Source organism: the organism of the source record quoted next, unplaced genomic scaffold (genome assembly GCF_019419815.1).
Source record: "Pyrus x bretschneideri cultivar Hongxiangsu unplaced genomic scaffold, Pyrus_bretschneideri_v1 Contig7, whole genome shotgun sequence".
Classification (NCBI taxonomy): domain Eukaryota; kingdom Viridiplantae; phylum Streptophyta; class Magnoliopsida; order Rosales; family Rosaceae; genus Pyrus; species Pyrus x bretschneideri.
Window position 1 is genome coordinate 8,430,188 of NW_025999809.1, and position 16,676 is coordinate 8,446,863.

The following is a 16,676-nucleotide window of genomic DNA, read 5'->3' on the forward strand; positions in this document are numbered from 1 at the left end:
GAGAGGCGGTGATGATTAAATCTGTATACCATCAAACTTTGAGAGCTCTGGTTTTCGGGCTTGTTGATGCCAACTTTACACTCTGAGCCTTATTATGATTCAAAATTTGTGAGATTTTTGCGGTGATTTGTGTCTTTCTTTTTTTTTTTCTTTTTTCGATTGGGTAAATTGGGTTATTGAGAAAGCATGGGTATTTGTTGGGTTGGGTGATTGGAAAGGCAACAAATTAGAGTCTCTGATTCGCTTGTTTTGATAGCGTAATTAGTGCTGTACGTTGCCGATAAGAAGATGGAACTGAGATTCTAGCATTTGCCTTTTACTTCCAAAAGGTTTATGCATTCAGATGTTCCCACATCCAAATTAAAAATTCAAGTTAATTGTATTTGTGTTATTTAATTGGTCGCATCCCATATATATGTCCACCTTCTGCTGTTGATCCGCCTCCTCTGCCTCTTCGGGAATTAGGGTTTTCTGGTCTTCTTCCATTCAAATTCTAATGCTTGTTCTGTAGTTTTTGTTTGTTCTTGTTAAGCGTGGCCCTTAAGATCGCCTTCCCTTTTACCCATGGAAGCGTTTTGAGTCATAGCTGCGCAATACTGAAAAACTTCATCGGGGAGGGTCTCTTTAGGGTTTTCCTTCTGAAACCCTCCTCTCCTCCCACCTCGGTTTTCTGAGTCATTGCTCTATTTTCCTTTTGGGTTTTGGAGCTCTTTTTCCCCATTTTTCTTGAAACCCTAAGGCAGATAGTTGCATGCTATTTGATATTTCAGTCAATTGGGGTGCTTCTAAACCATTTGGTAAACTGTTAATGTGTAAATGTCTCCATCTTAGGTGGGTAACATTTTAAATCTGAGTCCTGTTTGGGGTTTTTTGGCAGTTTGTTTAAAGAATTTGTTTGAGTTGGAAGTGGGATTTGGCAAGAGTGATGATTCAATTAGATGTGTGAAAAAAGGAGAAATCTTTTTTCATGAACTCAATTATTTGAGGCATTTGGATTTGTCTGACTTGCTTTCCATCTCTATATATGTATCTTGTTTATTGCTGAAATTAGTTAACTAAACCTTCAAATTAGCATAAACCTACGTGTTTGTGAACTAAACCTTCAGAAGGAAAACCCTAAAAAAGAAACCCTTCCGGATGGAGTTTTTCACACTATTGCGCAGCTATGGTTCCCGATGGAGTTTTTCACACTATTGCGCAGCTATGGTTCAAAACGTTTCCATGGGTAAAAAGGAAAGCGATCTTAAGGGCCACGCGTAACAAGAACAAACAAATACTACAGAACAATCATTTGGATTAGAAGTTGCAGAATTTGAATGGAAGAAATACGTAGGGGATGCTGTCTTTGCTCGTTTTCTTGGAGGAAAACAAATGAAAATGAAGAGGTATTTGAAAATTTTAAGTTTTAATGATAAGATAAAATAAAGAGTAAAGGAATAGTACTAGGATTGAATTTTTAAGATAAAAGTATAGTTTGTTTTGTTAAAATAAATAGTACCTGTAAGCTATTCGTTAAAACATTATTTCCTTGGTTGTAAGTACCCAAAGACTAGGAATTTGCGTGAGGCCCAAATTGTTATAATTTCAACTTTTGTTGGGATGAGATGTTAGAGATTTTGGGCCAAACAAGTTTAGCATTTCATTTGAAGTCGGTGATGTCAACCTAATATGATATAGTATTGTTCATTAAAATATCACTCTTGCAGGATTATAGGGCTAAACATAGTCCTTTGATCCTCATTCGATTGGAGATGGCTTGAGGTGGAGTCCAAGCACGGACAAGGATTGTCTGCCCTCTCACTTTCGACTGCCCTCTCGTGCCTTTCTGTTTGTGTGATCACGGTTAAGTTATGTCAACATTTTATGTAACTATTTATTCTTGTCTTATTATCTCTATAAAAAAATAATATAAAATGTTGACGTGGCTTAACTGTGATCACACAAAACAGGAGGGCACGGGAGGGCAAGAAACTTAAACTTGATGCCTCAGCACCTCGGAATCTTAACCCTAGGACCGAAGCACCTTGGATTCCAACCTTAGGAGAAAAATTCAAATGTTGGATTCTAAATCCACTCTAATTTGCTCCACTCTTGAGTCAAATATGAGTTTTATGACACATCCCAAACCAAAAACTGGAGCGTGTTGGCCGTCACGTAAGTGTGACGTAGCCAAGTGCACAAAGCAGAAGTAAAAGAATGAAAATGCGAGGAAAATAAAATCAACCAGATAATTTACAATAAAAAGATCAATGAGTGTAAATGACAAACACGGAAGGAAAATGCAAAGTAGGAGTTCAAGTATCCTAGGTGCAGTCCATAACAAACAGACACTACACAAGTAACTACTAGAAAATCCTACATGGAGGGTGCTCTGTTAGAACTGCCTCGATCGCCACCCATGACCTCGCTACCTAAAACCTGGAGGGGCGCAAAACAAAAAACGTGAGTGGGCAAAAAAACAGTTTGTTTTTCAAACCATTTCAATAACAAATACTAACCCTTCACTATAAAACCCGTATACTTTACAGAAAATATCATACGTACTCGTATCTCAACACATGCTAAAAACGATAAACCTCAAATATGCCATGCCAGAAAAATATGCCGTGCAACAATGTATGTATCAAGCAGGTGAGATAGCATAAATCATAATAGGCTGATAATATCAACACGTCAGCCAGAGTCACCTAAAGTGACATGTACGCTGAAACTATAACTCCCCAACCACTATCCTGCAACGACAGGCTGGTGTAATATAAATACACTTAGTGTTACGATCACGTGAAGGTTGTGCGATGTATCGCAAGTCACCTACGAGTCGGACCACCTATTGTGGTCTGTACGACAGGCTGGCACCTGCCTTGGATCCAAGGTGAGCGTGTAGTGTGGGAGGTGAACAATCACGTGAAGGCTAAGCCCTACTCTGGCAGAGCACAATCACCGAGAAACAGGCATATAAGCTATAACCCAATCTCATCATCACCACATCGATCACTAACAAACATACTCACCTAGCTTACCTGAGCGTCTACGCAGGACCAAAGCATACATATATGCAACTATTAATGCATAACTAAATATGCAAATGCTAGGCATGTCATTTAAAACATATAAACATTTAATTGCATTTTCTGGAAAAATAGTCAAGTATATAGGTATATACGGAAAACCAAAAGCTCACTCACTGATACGTATAAGGGTCGTAAGCCCCGAGCCTCGCGCAGCTGCGCTCAGTTCTTTGGATAGTCCTCACCTATATGCAAAACAACTATAAAACCATCACTTTAATGCACATAACCAACCTTAGATAATAACTTCTCATACATTACTCAAATGAGGTGTTTGAATATACAAACATGATCTACACAACCTCACGAACATCCCCATATTTTAAAATAATTTTCTGACCTCCCATGCACCACCACGTGCCGGCCATGCGAGGGCACAGTGCCTGACATGAGTGTGAAACCCTAACGGCATTAGGGAATATTCCGTTAAAACCCTAGCAGACAATAACGGCAGTTACCTGATGCCGTTAGAATATTCCGTTAACTCTGACGGAATATTCTCCTCCTTCTCTGGTGAGCCTTGCCGATCGCCGCCGTTCGCCGCCGTCTGCAACTCGATTTCTCGTCGGAAAACTAGGAAAACTTTAAACCTTAATATCTTCTTCATTTCTCAACCAAATTCCATGAAATTTGTACCAAAATGAAGCTTACAACAAGTAGAACAAAACCTTACCACTTTGGGGACCTAAAACCAACGGAATCTCTCCGGAGAAACCTCGAAATTCCAACCAAACCTGCAACTCACTGAAACTGGGCTTCCCAACGTCCAAAAACCTTCAAAATTGTTCCATGAACTTCGTGAGAAGGTTCTAAAGCTCCCTAACGTCCTAAAAACTTCTAAAAACCCCACGATCACGTGTGCATGAACAATGCACCAAAACTGGGTTCACGGGTTCTAGGGTTTTCGAAGGTCTCACGTCGATTTAAGGGTATGGATGAGCTCCTGAGCTCACAAGGAAGACAAAGGTAAACTCCTCAATGTCGATCCGTGACAAAAGAAGGTAGTTTGAAGTTCGTCCGTACCTTTGCAAAGGAAAGGGAAGAAAATGGAAGAAAATTCGAGAGAGAGAGAGAAGAGAGAGAGGGTCCACGGGTGTGAGTGTGTGTGGCTGAGGTCTAGATGGCAACCCACAAACAAAAACAATTCAAACAACACCCTACAATGCAAAATAACGTCCAGGGGCAAAATCATCATTTCACACTAACAGTACAAAAGTTCAGGACGGGCTGTCACATTTTAATTCAAAACTCATTTTTACAGGCAAATTTAAGCTAGAATTTTCCACTTGAGTTAGTGGTATATGTGTATTTTTTTTATTTATAATTATAAGTTCATTAACTTTAACGGTTAAGATTTAATATGATCAAGTTCAATGGTTAAAAAAAAAAAAAATCTAACGGTCTTAATTTAAATCCAATGTCTAAAATAATTAAAACAAATTCTTTTATGCGTTTTATATTCTTTCATAGTGTTCCACAAGTTTTATGACGTTGATTTATTTGTTTTTCAATATTTATCGAAATTTAAATATTTTTAGTTTAAAATGTTCTTGAAATTAAGTTAAAATAGTCAACATAATTTTTAATTTAGAAAAAGTTACTTTAAGAAAAAATTTATCATAAATTCATTCCGTAGTAATCTCGGGTTAAATATTTAACCCATAAGGGTTGAAGTAAAAAAAAGCAGTTGTGGATTAAAACTTAAATTTTTTGAGTAAAAAATTTTAAGTTTTAACTCTGAAGGTAGTCTAACCTAGGACCTAGCTTCGCCAATGCTGAAACCTCGAAGAAATTTGTAATTTGTCTGCAGTTTCAACCTTGAAGGACTTATCAATATAATTTAATTAGGGATCATGGGCGCGGGATTTTGTGAAATTCAAAGAACATTCTCATACAATCTTTGTGATTTAGTTCCGATTGTGACTCAAAAGTTTGCCTAGCTCACAATTGGTATATTCTAAAAGGAACGTGCTTTCTCAATTTGAAGATTCTTTGCAATCGCTTCTTAACCTTTTGCATTGTTTTGTGCCTTATTTTTATGTATGTCTTTTGGAACTCGATTTTAATCTCAGTTGCTCTTTGTAATTCAAAGGAAAAATTTATTTGAACACATATAACATATTTTTACACCTAACTTACTTGCTACAATTATATTATTTTTTATTAAAGAATTAATATCTTTTTAAACTTAAATTTACTACCTAAACTACTCTCGTAAATCCAATTCAAAATGTAAATTTATCTTTACACCCATTTAATAAATAAAATCCCAAAAACTCATCTTCTCAATTTTGATGATCGTGAATTAAAACTCACGAAGACTTTGATTTTGTCATAAAATGCTATTTTGACTAACTGATGCCATAGATTTGTAATTGTTGAGGATGTTCCAAACTTTTTAATTTTATTTTTAAGCATGACCTTTACCATTGTAACTTATCTTTTCTCAAAAGGACGAAAAATGACAACTTTTGAAGAGGTTTATAAATCTATTTTGACTAACTGATGCCATATATTTGTAACTGTTGAGGATGTTACAGACTTTTATTTTTTATTTATTTATTTATTTATTTTATTTTTTATGCATGACCTTTACCATTGTAACTTATCTTTTCTCAAAAGGAAGAAAAATGACAATTTTTGAATTACAAATTAAGAAGATAAGTCTGTTAACAAGTAAGCTAGCAAGAAGACTAATGACGAATGAAAATTAAGCTGACTGGGAGAGAGGATCGTTTTTACTTACCAACTCTGCCTTTAAAGGAGAGATGGGTACTAGTTTCTAATTGTAATGGTAACATGAAGTAGTAGCAAAACCCAAAAACCGACCGAAACTCAAAAGCTCATCTTCTCAACTATAAAAAAAATTGAAATCAAACTAATTTTTTTTGCATAAATCGATTCATACCTAAGATGGAGGGTTCAAAACTTCAAAATCATCATCCGTCGATAAAAGTAATTTGTTTTTCTAAACGAGAGCTCTTAGGGTTTTAGCCAGAATGAACGTACGATAAATATTGTGTGATGGTAGGATTTAATTATTGAGTGTGGGTTTATTGATAAATTTTGGTTTTGTTGTTATTTTCACCTTGTACTTAATAGTAATTATGCAATAGGTTAAAAAAGACAATTCTACATTTAAAATTTAAGTTGGGTGTAAAATGAGGTTATATAGATTCAAATAAAATTTTTCTAACTCAAAATTTGTCACTTTACTCCCACTCAAAATCCACTTCACTTTGCCCCATGAAACTCGATTTTGATCCAAGTTTATCCCCTGAAACTCGAAAGTCGTCTCTATAAAACTCAAAATTCGCCGCCCATTGCCTTAGATATGTTAGTTTTTGTGGGTTTGATTTGGGTGAGCCAGACTAATCAATTGCTTTCTTATTTTTCTCATCTCTTCAATTTCTTTTAAATTTAATATTCTCTGATTGTTGAATATTGATGCATAATGGAGATTTATAATCAAGTTTATTGCACATGTGACATAAATTTATTGGGTATTGAGTCTCATATATGTTTTAGAAGGCGATTTATAAGTTTCAGGGAGAAGAGAGAGTCCACAAACAAAAGTGTAATGGAATGAATTTTGAGTTTTAAGAAGGAAAATGATGACTTCTAAGTTATAAAGAGTAAAATAAATGAAGTTCCAGAAACCATAGCTAAAAATATGTCTTGTTTTGTCATTGCGTACTCTACATTCCAATCAAACTAAGGTAGACAATTAGGCATGAGTCCACCTCATAGACAATTGTGTACTTGTACATTTCTAACTTAGATTTGGTCTATGACCTTTGGAGATAAGATTTCGTTATCTTCTTCAATTTCTATCCTCCTAGCATCCAACAAGAAAATGGGTTTTGATCATTTTTTATTATTACCATTGAGGAGAGTTTGAACCTGCGATGTAGTTGATTGAAAAGAAAGATCATATACTCTAGGATAATCAACCGTTTAAATGGGTTTGGATCTTATGAGATATTTGAAAGGAAGATATGCTTTAGTTTAATACCGAAAGGTCTAACGAGCAAGTTTACAATCGTCTTCCTTTTTCTAGTAAAAGGAGGATTCTTGGATAAAGATTGCATACTAGTATATTATTATGTGTGACATGTGTTTGAATTCAATGCTCATGAAACGTGAAACAAACATCATTCTCATTGTTGAAACTTCCATTTGATTTTCTCTTCTGTTAATATCACTTGTGAAAGTTTAGGATTTTATCTTTTATTTCCTCTTACAAGTGATATTAAAAGAGGAGAAAATCAAATGGAAGACCTTGAATGTCGGAAAAAATATTCTTTAATTACTTGAAGATAAAAATTTTAGGGTTCAATTCTTTTTCGATGAATGAATTAAAAATTACAACTAAAAGTTGAAAAGAAAGGAAAGATCTTAAGTGCAGAACGGAAAACATAATGTTCTAGCTAAATTAGCTAAGCCCATGTATGATATATCCAACTTTGCACGAAAAAATATTAACTCGTTAATAAATATGACAATCCTCACGCTTGCAAAGAAAAATGGGTAAAAAGAAAATTTTAAGATGCTAACAAAGTTTTTGAAGGGGCTTGGGAGCAACAAGATTTTTGCATCTCTTTGATTTCAAATAAAAATTGAAACAAAATAGTGCAAAGTTCAGGGGGAAAAAGTGCAAGAACCACAAATAATATTTCTTTCAGTTTGTCCGCTTTCAACTTCGAAGCACTTCCAATCAATCGGAACACGAGACATATTCATGGCCACGTTCAAAACCACTCAATATACCTAGAGATTTTTAATATAACCGGAACATGGATTAATAATTTAAAGAACATAATTTCTAATTATTTATATAAAAACACAAAACACGGACGTATTATCCGTAATCCGGCCATAATAAAAAAATTTCCCAAATATACAACACCAAAATCAAATTAAGCTACCTCTTCCAACCCACACACGGAGAACACGAAACTCTCAAAAAATCATCCCTTCTCTCTCTAGAACTCCAAAGCCTTTCCCTCTCTCTATAAAGTTCTCCACATGAGAAGGTGAATTGAAGAATAACAGGGAAGCAATGGCTTTTCTGCTACCAAACTTCTCTCCCTCCTCCCCACTCCTCCAAACCAAAACCAAAGAAAAACCCATTCACCAAACGCTCGCCCAGACAAAACCCAGTTTTTCTTTCTTTCACCTCTCTCCTCTCGCCAGCGTGCAGACGCCCACTTTGTCGGAGGGTGCGCAGCTTAACACCTCCAAGGTTGCGCAGGATAAGCAGGAAAGGGACGACTTTTATGTCAATCTTGGCCTGGCCGTACGGACGCTTCGTGAAGATGTCCCCTTGATTTTTTCCAAGGACCTTAATTATGATATTTATAGGTAATTTTCTCATCTGGGTTTCTTAAATTTTCTTTCATAGTGTTTGGTTTGTCAGAAAGTTCGTAAATTTGTTAATAAATTTGATAGTTTTAGAAATTTGATGGATGTAATCATTTGATATGTTATTGGAAATGTAGAGTTACATTTGTTTGGATTCATTTGTGGAATTTGATGAATTTCAGGGATGATATAACATTTACGGATCCTTTGAACACATTTACTGGCATTGAGAATTACAAATTGATCTTCTGGGCTTTGAGATTTCATGGAAAGATTCTGTTCCGCGATATCTCCCTCGAGGTATATAGGATTTGGCAGCCTTCGGAGAATGTGATACTGATTAGGTGGAACATGAAGGGTGTTCCTCGGGTTCCATGGGAAGCGAAAGGACAGTTTCAGGGCACCTCGCGGTATAAATTGGATCGAAAGGGCAAAATATATGAACATAAAGTCGATAACTTGGCGTTTAACTTTCCACAGAAGCTCAAACCAGCTGCATCAGTGTTAGACTTAGTAGCAGCTTGCCCTGCAAGTCCTAACCTGACATTTCTGTGGGGTCCTGCGGATGCGTACTCATCTTCGTGGTTGGAGTTTTATCGAGCAGTGAGGGGGACTTTGAATCGGGATGGTTACTTGCTTCCACAAGATGGTTTGGTCAGCTGATTAGCTACTTAAGATATTAATCTATACGGTAGAATAAGCAACGTATATGAACTTGTGCACTACGTTTTGTATATGTTGGTAGATAGCAGGTCATGGTTTTTGCTGAAGAACAAGGTTGTATATACATAGGGAGATCCTGCAGAGTTCAATATACTTCTTGTGGTGGTGGAGGCAAAGAAGCGAGGGTACATTTTTTGAGCTTATACAGGTCGGAATACCATATATGAAATCTTGCTTCATTATATAAATTTTGTTTTGCGTTTATAATGTTGCTTTACATGATCGATTCTGCCTCCTTTATCGCTTGATTGTCTGGTCCGGTCACTATTATCAGTAGTTTCTTGTCATCACTAATATCAAACATGCGTATGTTCTACTCGGAGTTATGTTAATCTCTTCCAGATTTACATTTCCATAGTACAAAACTATCTCTACTTGTGACCTTTTCGCTTCTTTACTTCAAGCCTATCAAGCTTTCGGAAAATGTTCTGCTTGATAACATCCACGAAGCTTCATTTCTTAACAGAAACTGCTGTCTAACTAACTGCATCCCTGACATTTCTGCTATGTCCAATGTGAGAACTGGTTTGATTTTTCTTTAAAACGGGAATCGAATCTAGGATCTACCGTCACCCTACCCTTGCAACTTGAGTTCAAGCTCATCGGGAAATTTGTTTGCTTTCGTAAGCACGCATGAGTCATTAAAATCAGATTATGTAATGTTAATTAAGAGCTAATTTTGATCTATCAACAGATAGAAGGAGAAAATGATTGATCTATGCAATGTGTACCATTAACAAGAAACTAGATTCACACAACAATGGTTGTTACAACAACAATGTTCAGTTCTCACATCATAATTTCTTAGCAACAACTATATGTTGTTACGCTCCTGTGAGCTTGTAACGTCAACGCAGTGCAACACAACACACCGATGTGAACTGCGGTACCAAATGAACAAAGATTTTACAGTCCAGAAAACCAGTAGAGTAGACAGATGCCATCAGTAGGAGCGCTACAGAAAGACAAACTTGATGGATGCCTTAAATCGGGTAAGATGAGTACGATATACAAGCAGAATTTTGTCCTACCACACAGGCTTCAACAACAGTAGGGGAAAACATGTCTACTAGATGATGCTCAAGTCTATATCTCTCGAATTGTTAGCATTGTTATCTTCACTCCTCTGAGCTCAATCTCAGTGGAAGCGAGTCCAAGGGTTTTATCGCTGCAACACCACTGAGATCAGGGCTAGAGTACTTCTCGTATGTGACCTTCAAACGTCCCACTCTGGCAGCTTTGTGGAATCTTAAGATCAACTCTGCACAGTCTCTGCAACAATCAAAATATCGATCGTCAATGTTCATTCCGAAGCAATTACTAGGTTAGGAACAAAAGTTATTGACTTAGGTTTTAAAGAAGTACCTGATTTGGGATACTTCATAGCGAGCGTGTTTGCAGAGCAGCGGAGTCCAAGCCGGAGTAATCTGCAGGGTGCACCTTGCAACATATAGCGCTGCTGCACACAGCAGCGAGGGCTTGAACCTTAAAGCTTCATATTCAACTAAGCACAACTCGATTAGGTAGAATGCCAGATGTTCAAGCTGCAGCAATGTCCACAAAGCAACAGACTATTAGCAAACTTAAAGTTTCACTCAGATATGACTTTATTGTTATCCAATCCATAACTAATACTCCCATTAAGCTGTCGTATTCAACCAATTATACTTATAGAGTTAATCGCTAATCAAATTATCAGTTTGGTATACCTTTGTTTCCGACTGAGCAGCCTTGAGAAATCTTAACATGAAGACATAAGGAGTAGGTGCATTAAGACGAAACTTCAACTTTTTAAGAAAAGCTTTCTCCTGAAGAGCAAATCCAGTGTTTACTGTTAGGACAAGTGAAAAGGGAACTATAGAATGCAGCAGGACATTTCCCGGTTCTAAGAAAAACACATACCATTCCAAGCACCTGCGCTCTTGTGTATGTCTCAGCTGAGATGCTAATTAAATCTTTGACCTGTAATTTTTCATGTTGTAGAGAATTAGAAAGAAAACATGAAAAATTCATCCGAGTTGAGATACTGATATTTACCCTCGGATGCCAAAAGTCCTCGTACTTCGATGCCAACAAGAGTGCAGTGAGACCAACTAACTGCATGTCATCCTTCTTAATTGTGACTTGAGAAAGATATTGGTCGAGCAATGTCACCATGAGATAAAGAGTTTCTTGCATTAACTCAAATTTGTGGTGTACCTGATCCCAGATGAACCAAAAATGTTAGCACAGAAAAATCAAAGGGATAGCCAGCTATTAGACATGATGAAATGTAAAATTGAACTAAGCAAGACGGAAAGGAAAAAAACATGACAGTTTATCGGAAGGTAAAATCAGTACTTCAATTAACCAGTTGACCAATATGCCTCGCATATGAGGAGTAATGTCTGCCTGAATCGACAACAAATTTTCTGGAGGTGGATTCTGTGCCTGCAGTTGAAAAGCAATGTAAAAAAGCCAAGAAGTCAGAACTAAAACTGCAGGAGAGGAACAAGAAAGTGGAAACAGGAAAGAACTAGAACTACATGAAACATAGTCTTTCAACCCATAAGACAATCATGAAAGTAAAATGGAGAAAAGTAACGAAAACTTGACAAGACCTATGGACAATGATACTGAAGGCCAGCATGAATTGAGTCCCTTTTATCATGGGGGAGGTAAATTGTTGAAAGTATGAAGAAAATTTTGAAGCCTACTATCCTTACCAGACTAAGATGAAAACAATGGTATTAGAGAGAGAGAGCATAATGATTACCTCAGAAACCCAGTAATACTGATAGATCTCATCAACATAATCGGAAACTTCCAGTTGATTGCAATCATCATCAATGCTTGGTAGTTCTTCCTCCTTCATAGCTTCAACACGTTCCTCTAGTAACTGCAATTAGGTATAAGTGTGATTAAAGTCCACAAATAAGAATAAAGGCGTCACTAGAACACGGTAAGCCCCAACCTTTGATCCGGTCATCAGTAGAGATGTGTAAGATCTCCTCCTATTTGACTTTCTCCTGGAAATGATAGTTGAAGCACTCTGTCTGCTGTTTTCTTCAGATGGGAGCTCTACCTGAGTGGCTTCATGCTTAACATTATCAGGAAGGAAAGCCATAACGACTTTTTCAGTTTTGGATGAAGTTGCAGCAGCAGAAACTAATTTGTTTGGACCTGATGCACCCTTGGATTTCAAAGTCCTTTGCAACTCATGTGCTTTCAGAGTGGACAAAGTTGGCTGGATCACAATAAAAATAAAGGGAATATAAGTAGAACGTACATTGATTTCATATAGATCTAACATGCCAAGAAACAAAGTCAGGATGATGCAGTATTCTCATATTTATAGATAGCTGAGATAATGTACAGAACACTAAATAAAATATAATAATGTAAAGCAATCACTCAGGTAAAATGATAAAATGAATGCACTGCCATGAAGCTTCAAGTTGATGCCAATACGGTTACTGTGTTGAACAATAACACAGATTCAACAGATTTCAGGGACCAAATGTCGTAAAAACATTGATAGATTGTTTCAAGTACTGAAAAGAAAATATGGCAATGCAATTGGAATTGTTTTACTGTTTGAAATAGACAACGGTCAAGCAACTATATGTCACAACTGGTCCAACAAAATGACATTAATTTTTTTCCCTTTGGGGGAGCTGGGATATGAGTTTTGTCTCTGATTACACTTACCCTGACAGAATTTCTTGGCAATGCACGAGCATTTGAATTGCGTTGACCCCTGCAATCTCAAAGCACATGCAATTATTAACAGGTACGAGGCTCACCCTAGTTTAACTAAGACATGAAAGATTAAATGATCATTCAATGAAATAGCAAGTTAATGAATGTAACGAAACAGATATTCAATGAAATAGAAAGTTAATGAATGTACTAATTCAAACAATAATAATAAAGGAAAAATAAAATGACTACAGGAGCCCATCAAGACTAAAATAAACTGACAACCTAAAACCAACTCTCCAGTGTAGCCATTCTAAATCTACTCTCCAGTCTAGCCATTCTAAATCTATGTACGCTGTGACTTTCAAGACTTGTTTTCACATGTAGCATTATGAAATCAATTTTTTAGACACCATGGGACAAGAACAATGATAAATTTCCTTTTCTAGAACAATACTGGAAATATTTAAAACAACTGGGAGGAGCCACAAGTTTCAGAGAATTTGGGAGTGAACTGCAGAATACATGTTCTTTGTCTTACTCCCTTATAGTTTTACTTCTAAATGCATCTGCTGTTATTTGTTTTGAGCTCTGAAATTGAGATATTAGTCGTACTTGAGAGCAAATAATCCTATCCATAAAAATGCAAGAAAGATATTGCCAGTCCATTCATTCAGAAACAAAATGAGATTTAATGGAATAAGGAGCAACATCAGCAAAATCTTTTAACTAGATTTAAGCGGGAAAGAAAACTAGTAGTATGGATCACTGTCACTTACATAATCACAAAGCCATCACTCACTCGATTCCTCAACGGATGGCTCCTAGCATTAGTGTTTACTCTAGATGCTACTTTCTTGCCAGCTTTAACCTTAACTGTATTCCAAAATTCCATTTGGTCAGACATCCTGTGCCACGCACTTGTCAAATTAAATAATTCACGCCATCTTACCATTACACTCACTTTTCCTTTCAGAATTTTCAGAAGTACCAGCATTGTCCTACAAGCAGGGGAACAGAAAAAGATAAATGTCCAACTTATAATCCTACTCCCGTTAAACTAAACCAAAGACCATAAATATAATATATCACACCAACCTTTGGAATACTTGCTTGTTCAGGGTTGACCTTTAGCACTGGCAGAGATTTCCTTTAAAATGGAGAGGGGAAATAGAAAATACGTCAATATCAGATGCACATCTTATTCATAGTAAATAAACAAACATGCTTTGCATATCAGATACCTTATCACCTTAAGCGAAGTATAAGAACTGCTCCTGAAAAAAAAAGAAAGAAAAGAAATCTGATCAAGGGTCTTTATACATGTTTAGTTCATAAGCATAGGAGCCTGAGAAGAATTTTTTGAACGCACAACAAAAAAAATTGTGGCACAAATTCTAATTTCTAATAAAGAGGTGGAAAACAAAGGTTGTTCAGACCTGCCATCGGTAACAACAGACTCACGGTTTAGACCAGTAGCCTTGGTCCCTTGATTCTCTGAAAGGGCCTTCAAGTCTTTAATACCTAGAGTTTGTGCATAATGGAAGATTTTCAAATGGTATTGTTTAATCTGGGAAACTATAACCACCTTTCGGATGTATTAGAGTTACCTCTCTTGGAAGTCTGTAACTTAGAAGTAGCTTGGCTAGGGCTTTCTCGCCCCTTTCCCTGATAGAAGTAACAAAATAATCAATACTTACAATTGGAAGAATATATTGCAATATATGAAAATGATTGCATTGATACTCGCTAAGCCTTTCGAGAAAAATAAAACCATCTTTGTGCTGTCAAACATACAACGGGACAGTGGAAAAAAAAACAAAGTGAGTTGACCCTTAAGAAGCAAAACATGGACAGGAAAAGGAGTTTTAAGTTTCGCAGATGTATACCCTGCTGAAGGGTTGAAAATAACTGTGAGATCTTAAAAGTAGTGGAGATAATTGACATATGAACAACATACTACACAATCATGTACATAAGAGAGTTACAAGGAAAAGGCATGCTAGGATTTAGCATTCTTACCAGGAAGGATCTTCTTGATGATAAATTCACAGTCCTAACGCCTGTACCCACTGAAACCCTAAAGAGATACAAAAAATACAATACTAGATTAATGCAAAATCAAAGGGTCTTGAGCCTGCTCACATCTTTGTTAGCATCTATAGTTATATCCATCGGTATGCATATATACCAAAAAATATTGACCTCACAAGCGCAAATAAATATCATGATATCAAATGCATACCGCTGCAAAGATTTAATTCTCTCACTTTTACCAGTCCTGCATTTAAGATAGCCCAAACTTAGAACTTCTTATCTCAAAACCCAAAATCCAAAATGGAGGAACTACTGGAGCAAATGAGAAGGTACCGACATTTTTTTAGAGGCATCAACCCCTACAATCCTAGAAGAATTGCTTTTGACATTGCTGACATCAGCCAATGCTCTTCTTCCAACATTTGCATTTGCTAAGATAAGGACAACACGAATTTTAAGAACGAACTGATTCAAGATGTGTAACTCAACTAACAAGTACAGTCTGGTTGAACCTTACCTGCCGAGTTACCAAGTATGCCTTTTCGCTTCTCCATACTTTTCAAACCAGCCTTGATAACAAAACAATTTACAGAAAGAGAGCAGTAAATATACAATTAAAACAAAAACTCCTTATTACACAAGAACTAACACTCCATACCAATCCACTGCCAAAAAAAAACAGACGAATGAGAAGGTCATTGGTTACCTTTAAAGCAGCTGTATTCTCCTGTGTTGATACTTTGTTAACTGCTGCATAAGTCCTGAAACTAAAAGGGGCAAACAAATATAATTCTCTTACAATCTAAATGGTTGCCAATAACTAAAACTTAATGTTCTAAAACAACTTAGATATTGATGAAAACCATAACATTCGATAATCGAAATGAAATCACACATGTTTAAAATTACAATTACCCGCTCCCGGCATCAGCTTTAGCAGTGTCACTTTCTGTATAAACCTTAAAACTTGCGACACCAACTGCTTAAAAAATCGAAATATAGTGTCAGAAATCAATAAATCACCACCACAAGAACTTTAAACCAGCAGAAGAACCAAGAATTGCGGTTCCGCACCACTAGAGCGTGTCGAGTTGTCTTTTCCCACCCGATTTTGTCCTACGCTGAATTTTGGCTGAAATTTGAGAAAAACCAAGCAGGTTTCGCAGATGTCAGAATCACTTTCACCCAAAAGAAACACCAGAGAAAGAAATCAAAGACAGTTAACCGGGAATCGAAAATCTTAGGCTTTCTTTCTGACCTTAGCAGCCAACATTTTGCTTCTCTCTTGAAATGTCACAGCGCTCTGTCGATGATCTAGTTTCTTGAAAGACCGAGAGAATTACAATCAATTCAAGCTAAAATTCAAAAGAAAGCAACTTCCAGAAAAGAAACCCCAAATTTCTGAAAGCTTAACCCTAATTTTTTCAAAAGAACTTCGAATTTGTATGAACAGTAAAATTCAAATTTCAAAAAGCATCCCTAATTGAATCGATCCTTCGAATAATTCGATTTATAAAGAATTAATTGGAAACGATAATTTCTTGCATAGATTCGTAGAAGGAAGCGTACCTTAAACGACGTCATTTTGGAGATAGATCTTGCTCTTCTCGGATTCTGATCTTCGGAGATGGAGAGGAATGAGATCAGTCGACCGTTGCAAAGTTCTGAGTCTTCTCCTTAAAGCGGCGATCTTTATTTTCGTTTTTTGAAATAAGGATGCGATTTTACTTTACTACCCCTGTCCTCAAATTTTTTGGTCAAAGGTACCCCCTTCTTTCCTTATTACAAACTCTTCGTTGTAAG

General features: G+C 36.5%; 2 protein-coding genes and 2 non-coding genes across 8 annotated transcripts; 3 read left to right on the forward strand and 1 right to left on the reverse strand.

Moving 5' to 3' along the window:
- The first annotated feature begins 3 nt into the window (after nt 1–3).
- On the forward strand, nt 4–90 carry LOC125472633. The gene has a single exon (XR_007254551.1). It is a non-coding gene; the product is annotated as a small nucleolar RNA snoR116 (small nucleolar RNA).
- Nucleotides 91–909: 819 nt separating this feature from the next.
- On the forward strand, nt 910–1,014 carry LOC125472631. The gene has a single exon (XR_007254549.1). It is a non-coding gene; the product is annotated as a small nucleolar RNA Z266 (small nucleolar RNA).
- A 7,047-nt stretch (nt 1,015–8,061) lies between these two features.
- Nucleotides 8,062–9,359, forward strand: LOC103940956. Its single transcript, XM_009351133.3, has 2 exons — nt 8,062–8,432; nt 8,615–9,359. Exons 1-2 carry the CDS (start codon nt 8,131–8,133, stop codon nt 9,093–9,095), a joined length of 783 nt encoding a protein of 260 aa, XP_009349408.1. The 5' UTR covers nt 8,062–8,130; the 3' UTR covers nt 9,096–9,359.
- A 507-nt stretch (nt 9,360–9,866) lies between these two features.
- LOC103940957 (putative cyclin-B3-1) lies at nt 9,867–16,563 on the reverse strand. 5 transcript variants are annotated; one of them, XM_048574042.1, is made up of 24 exons: nt 16,443–16,563; nt 16,132–16,194; nt 15,948–16,005; nt 15,789–15,855; nt 15,580–15,634; nt 15,391–15,442; nt 15,211–15,304; nt 15,082–15,117; nt 14,859–14,916; nt 14,447–14,504; nt 14,276–14,360; nt 14,081–14,113; nt 13,935–13,986; nt 13,789–13,837; nt 13,616–13,712; nt 12,846–12,894; nt 12,109–12,381; nt 11,911–12,033; nt 11,496–11,585; nt 11,193–11,354; nt 11,058–11,117; nt 10,865–10,963; nt 10,521–10,699; nt 9,867–10,427 (listed from the first exon to the last, which is right to left on the reverse strand). In XM_048574042.1, the coding sequence occupies exons 1-24, from the start codon at nt 16,455–16,457 to the stop codon at nt 10,274–10,276; spliced, it is 2,061 nt and encodes a 686-aa protein (XP_048429999.1). In that variant the 5' UTR covers nt 16,458–16,563; the 3' UTR covers nt 9,867–10,273. The 5 variants fall into 5 exon arrangements, with proteins under 5 accessions (XP_048429999.1, XP_048430000.1, XP_048430001.1 ...); XM_048574043.1 differs by having other exon boundaries at nt 15,789–15,852; nt 16,443–16,562; XM_048574044.1 differs by having other exon boundaries at nt 13,801–13,837; nt 15,580–15,640; nt 16,443–16,562.
- Nucleotides 16,564–16,676: the final 113 nt, after the last annotated feature.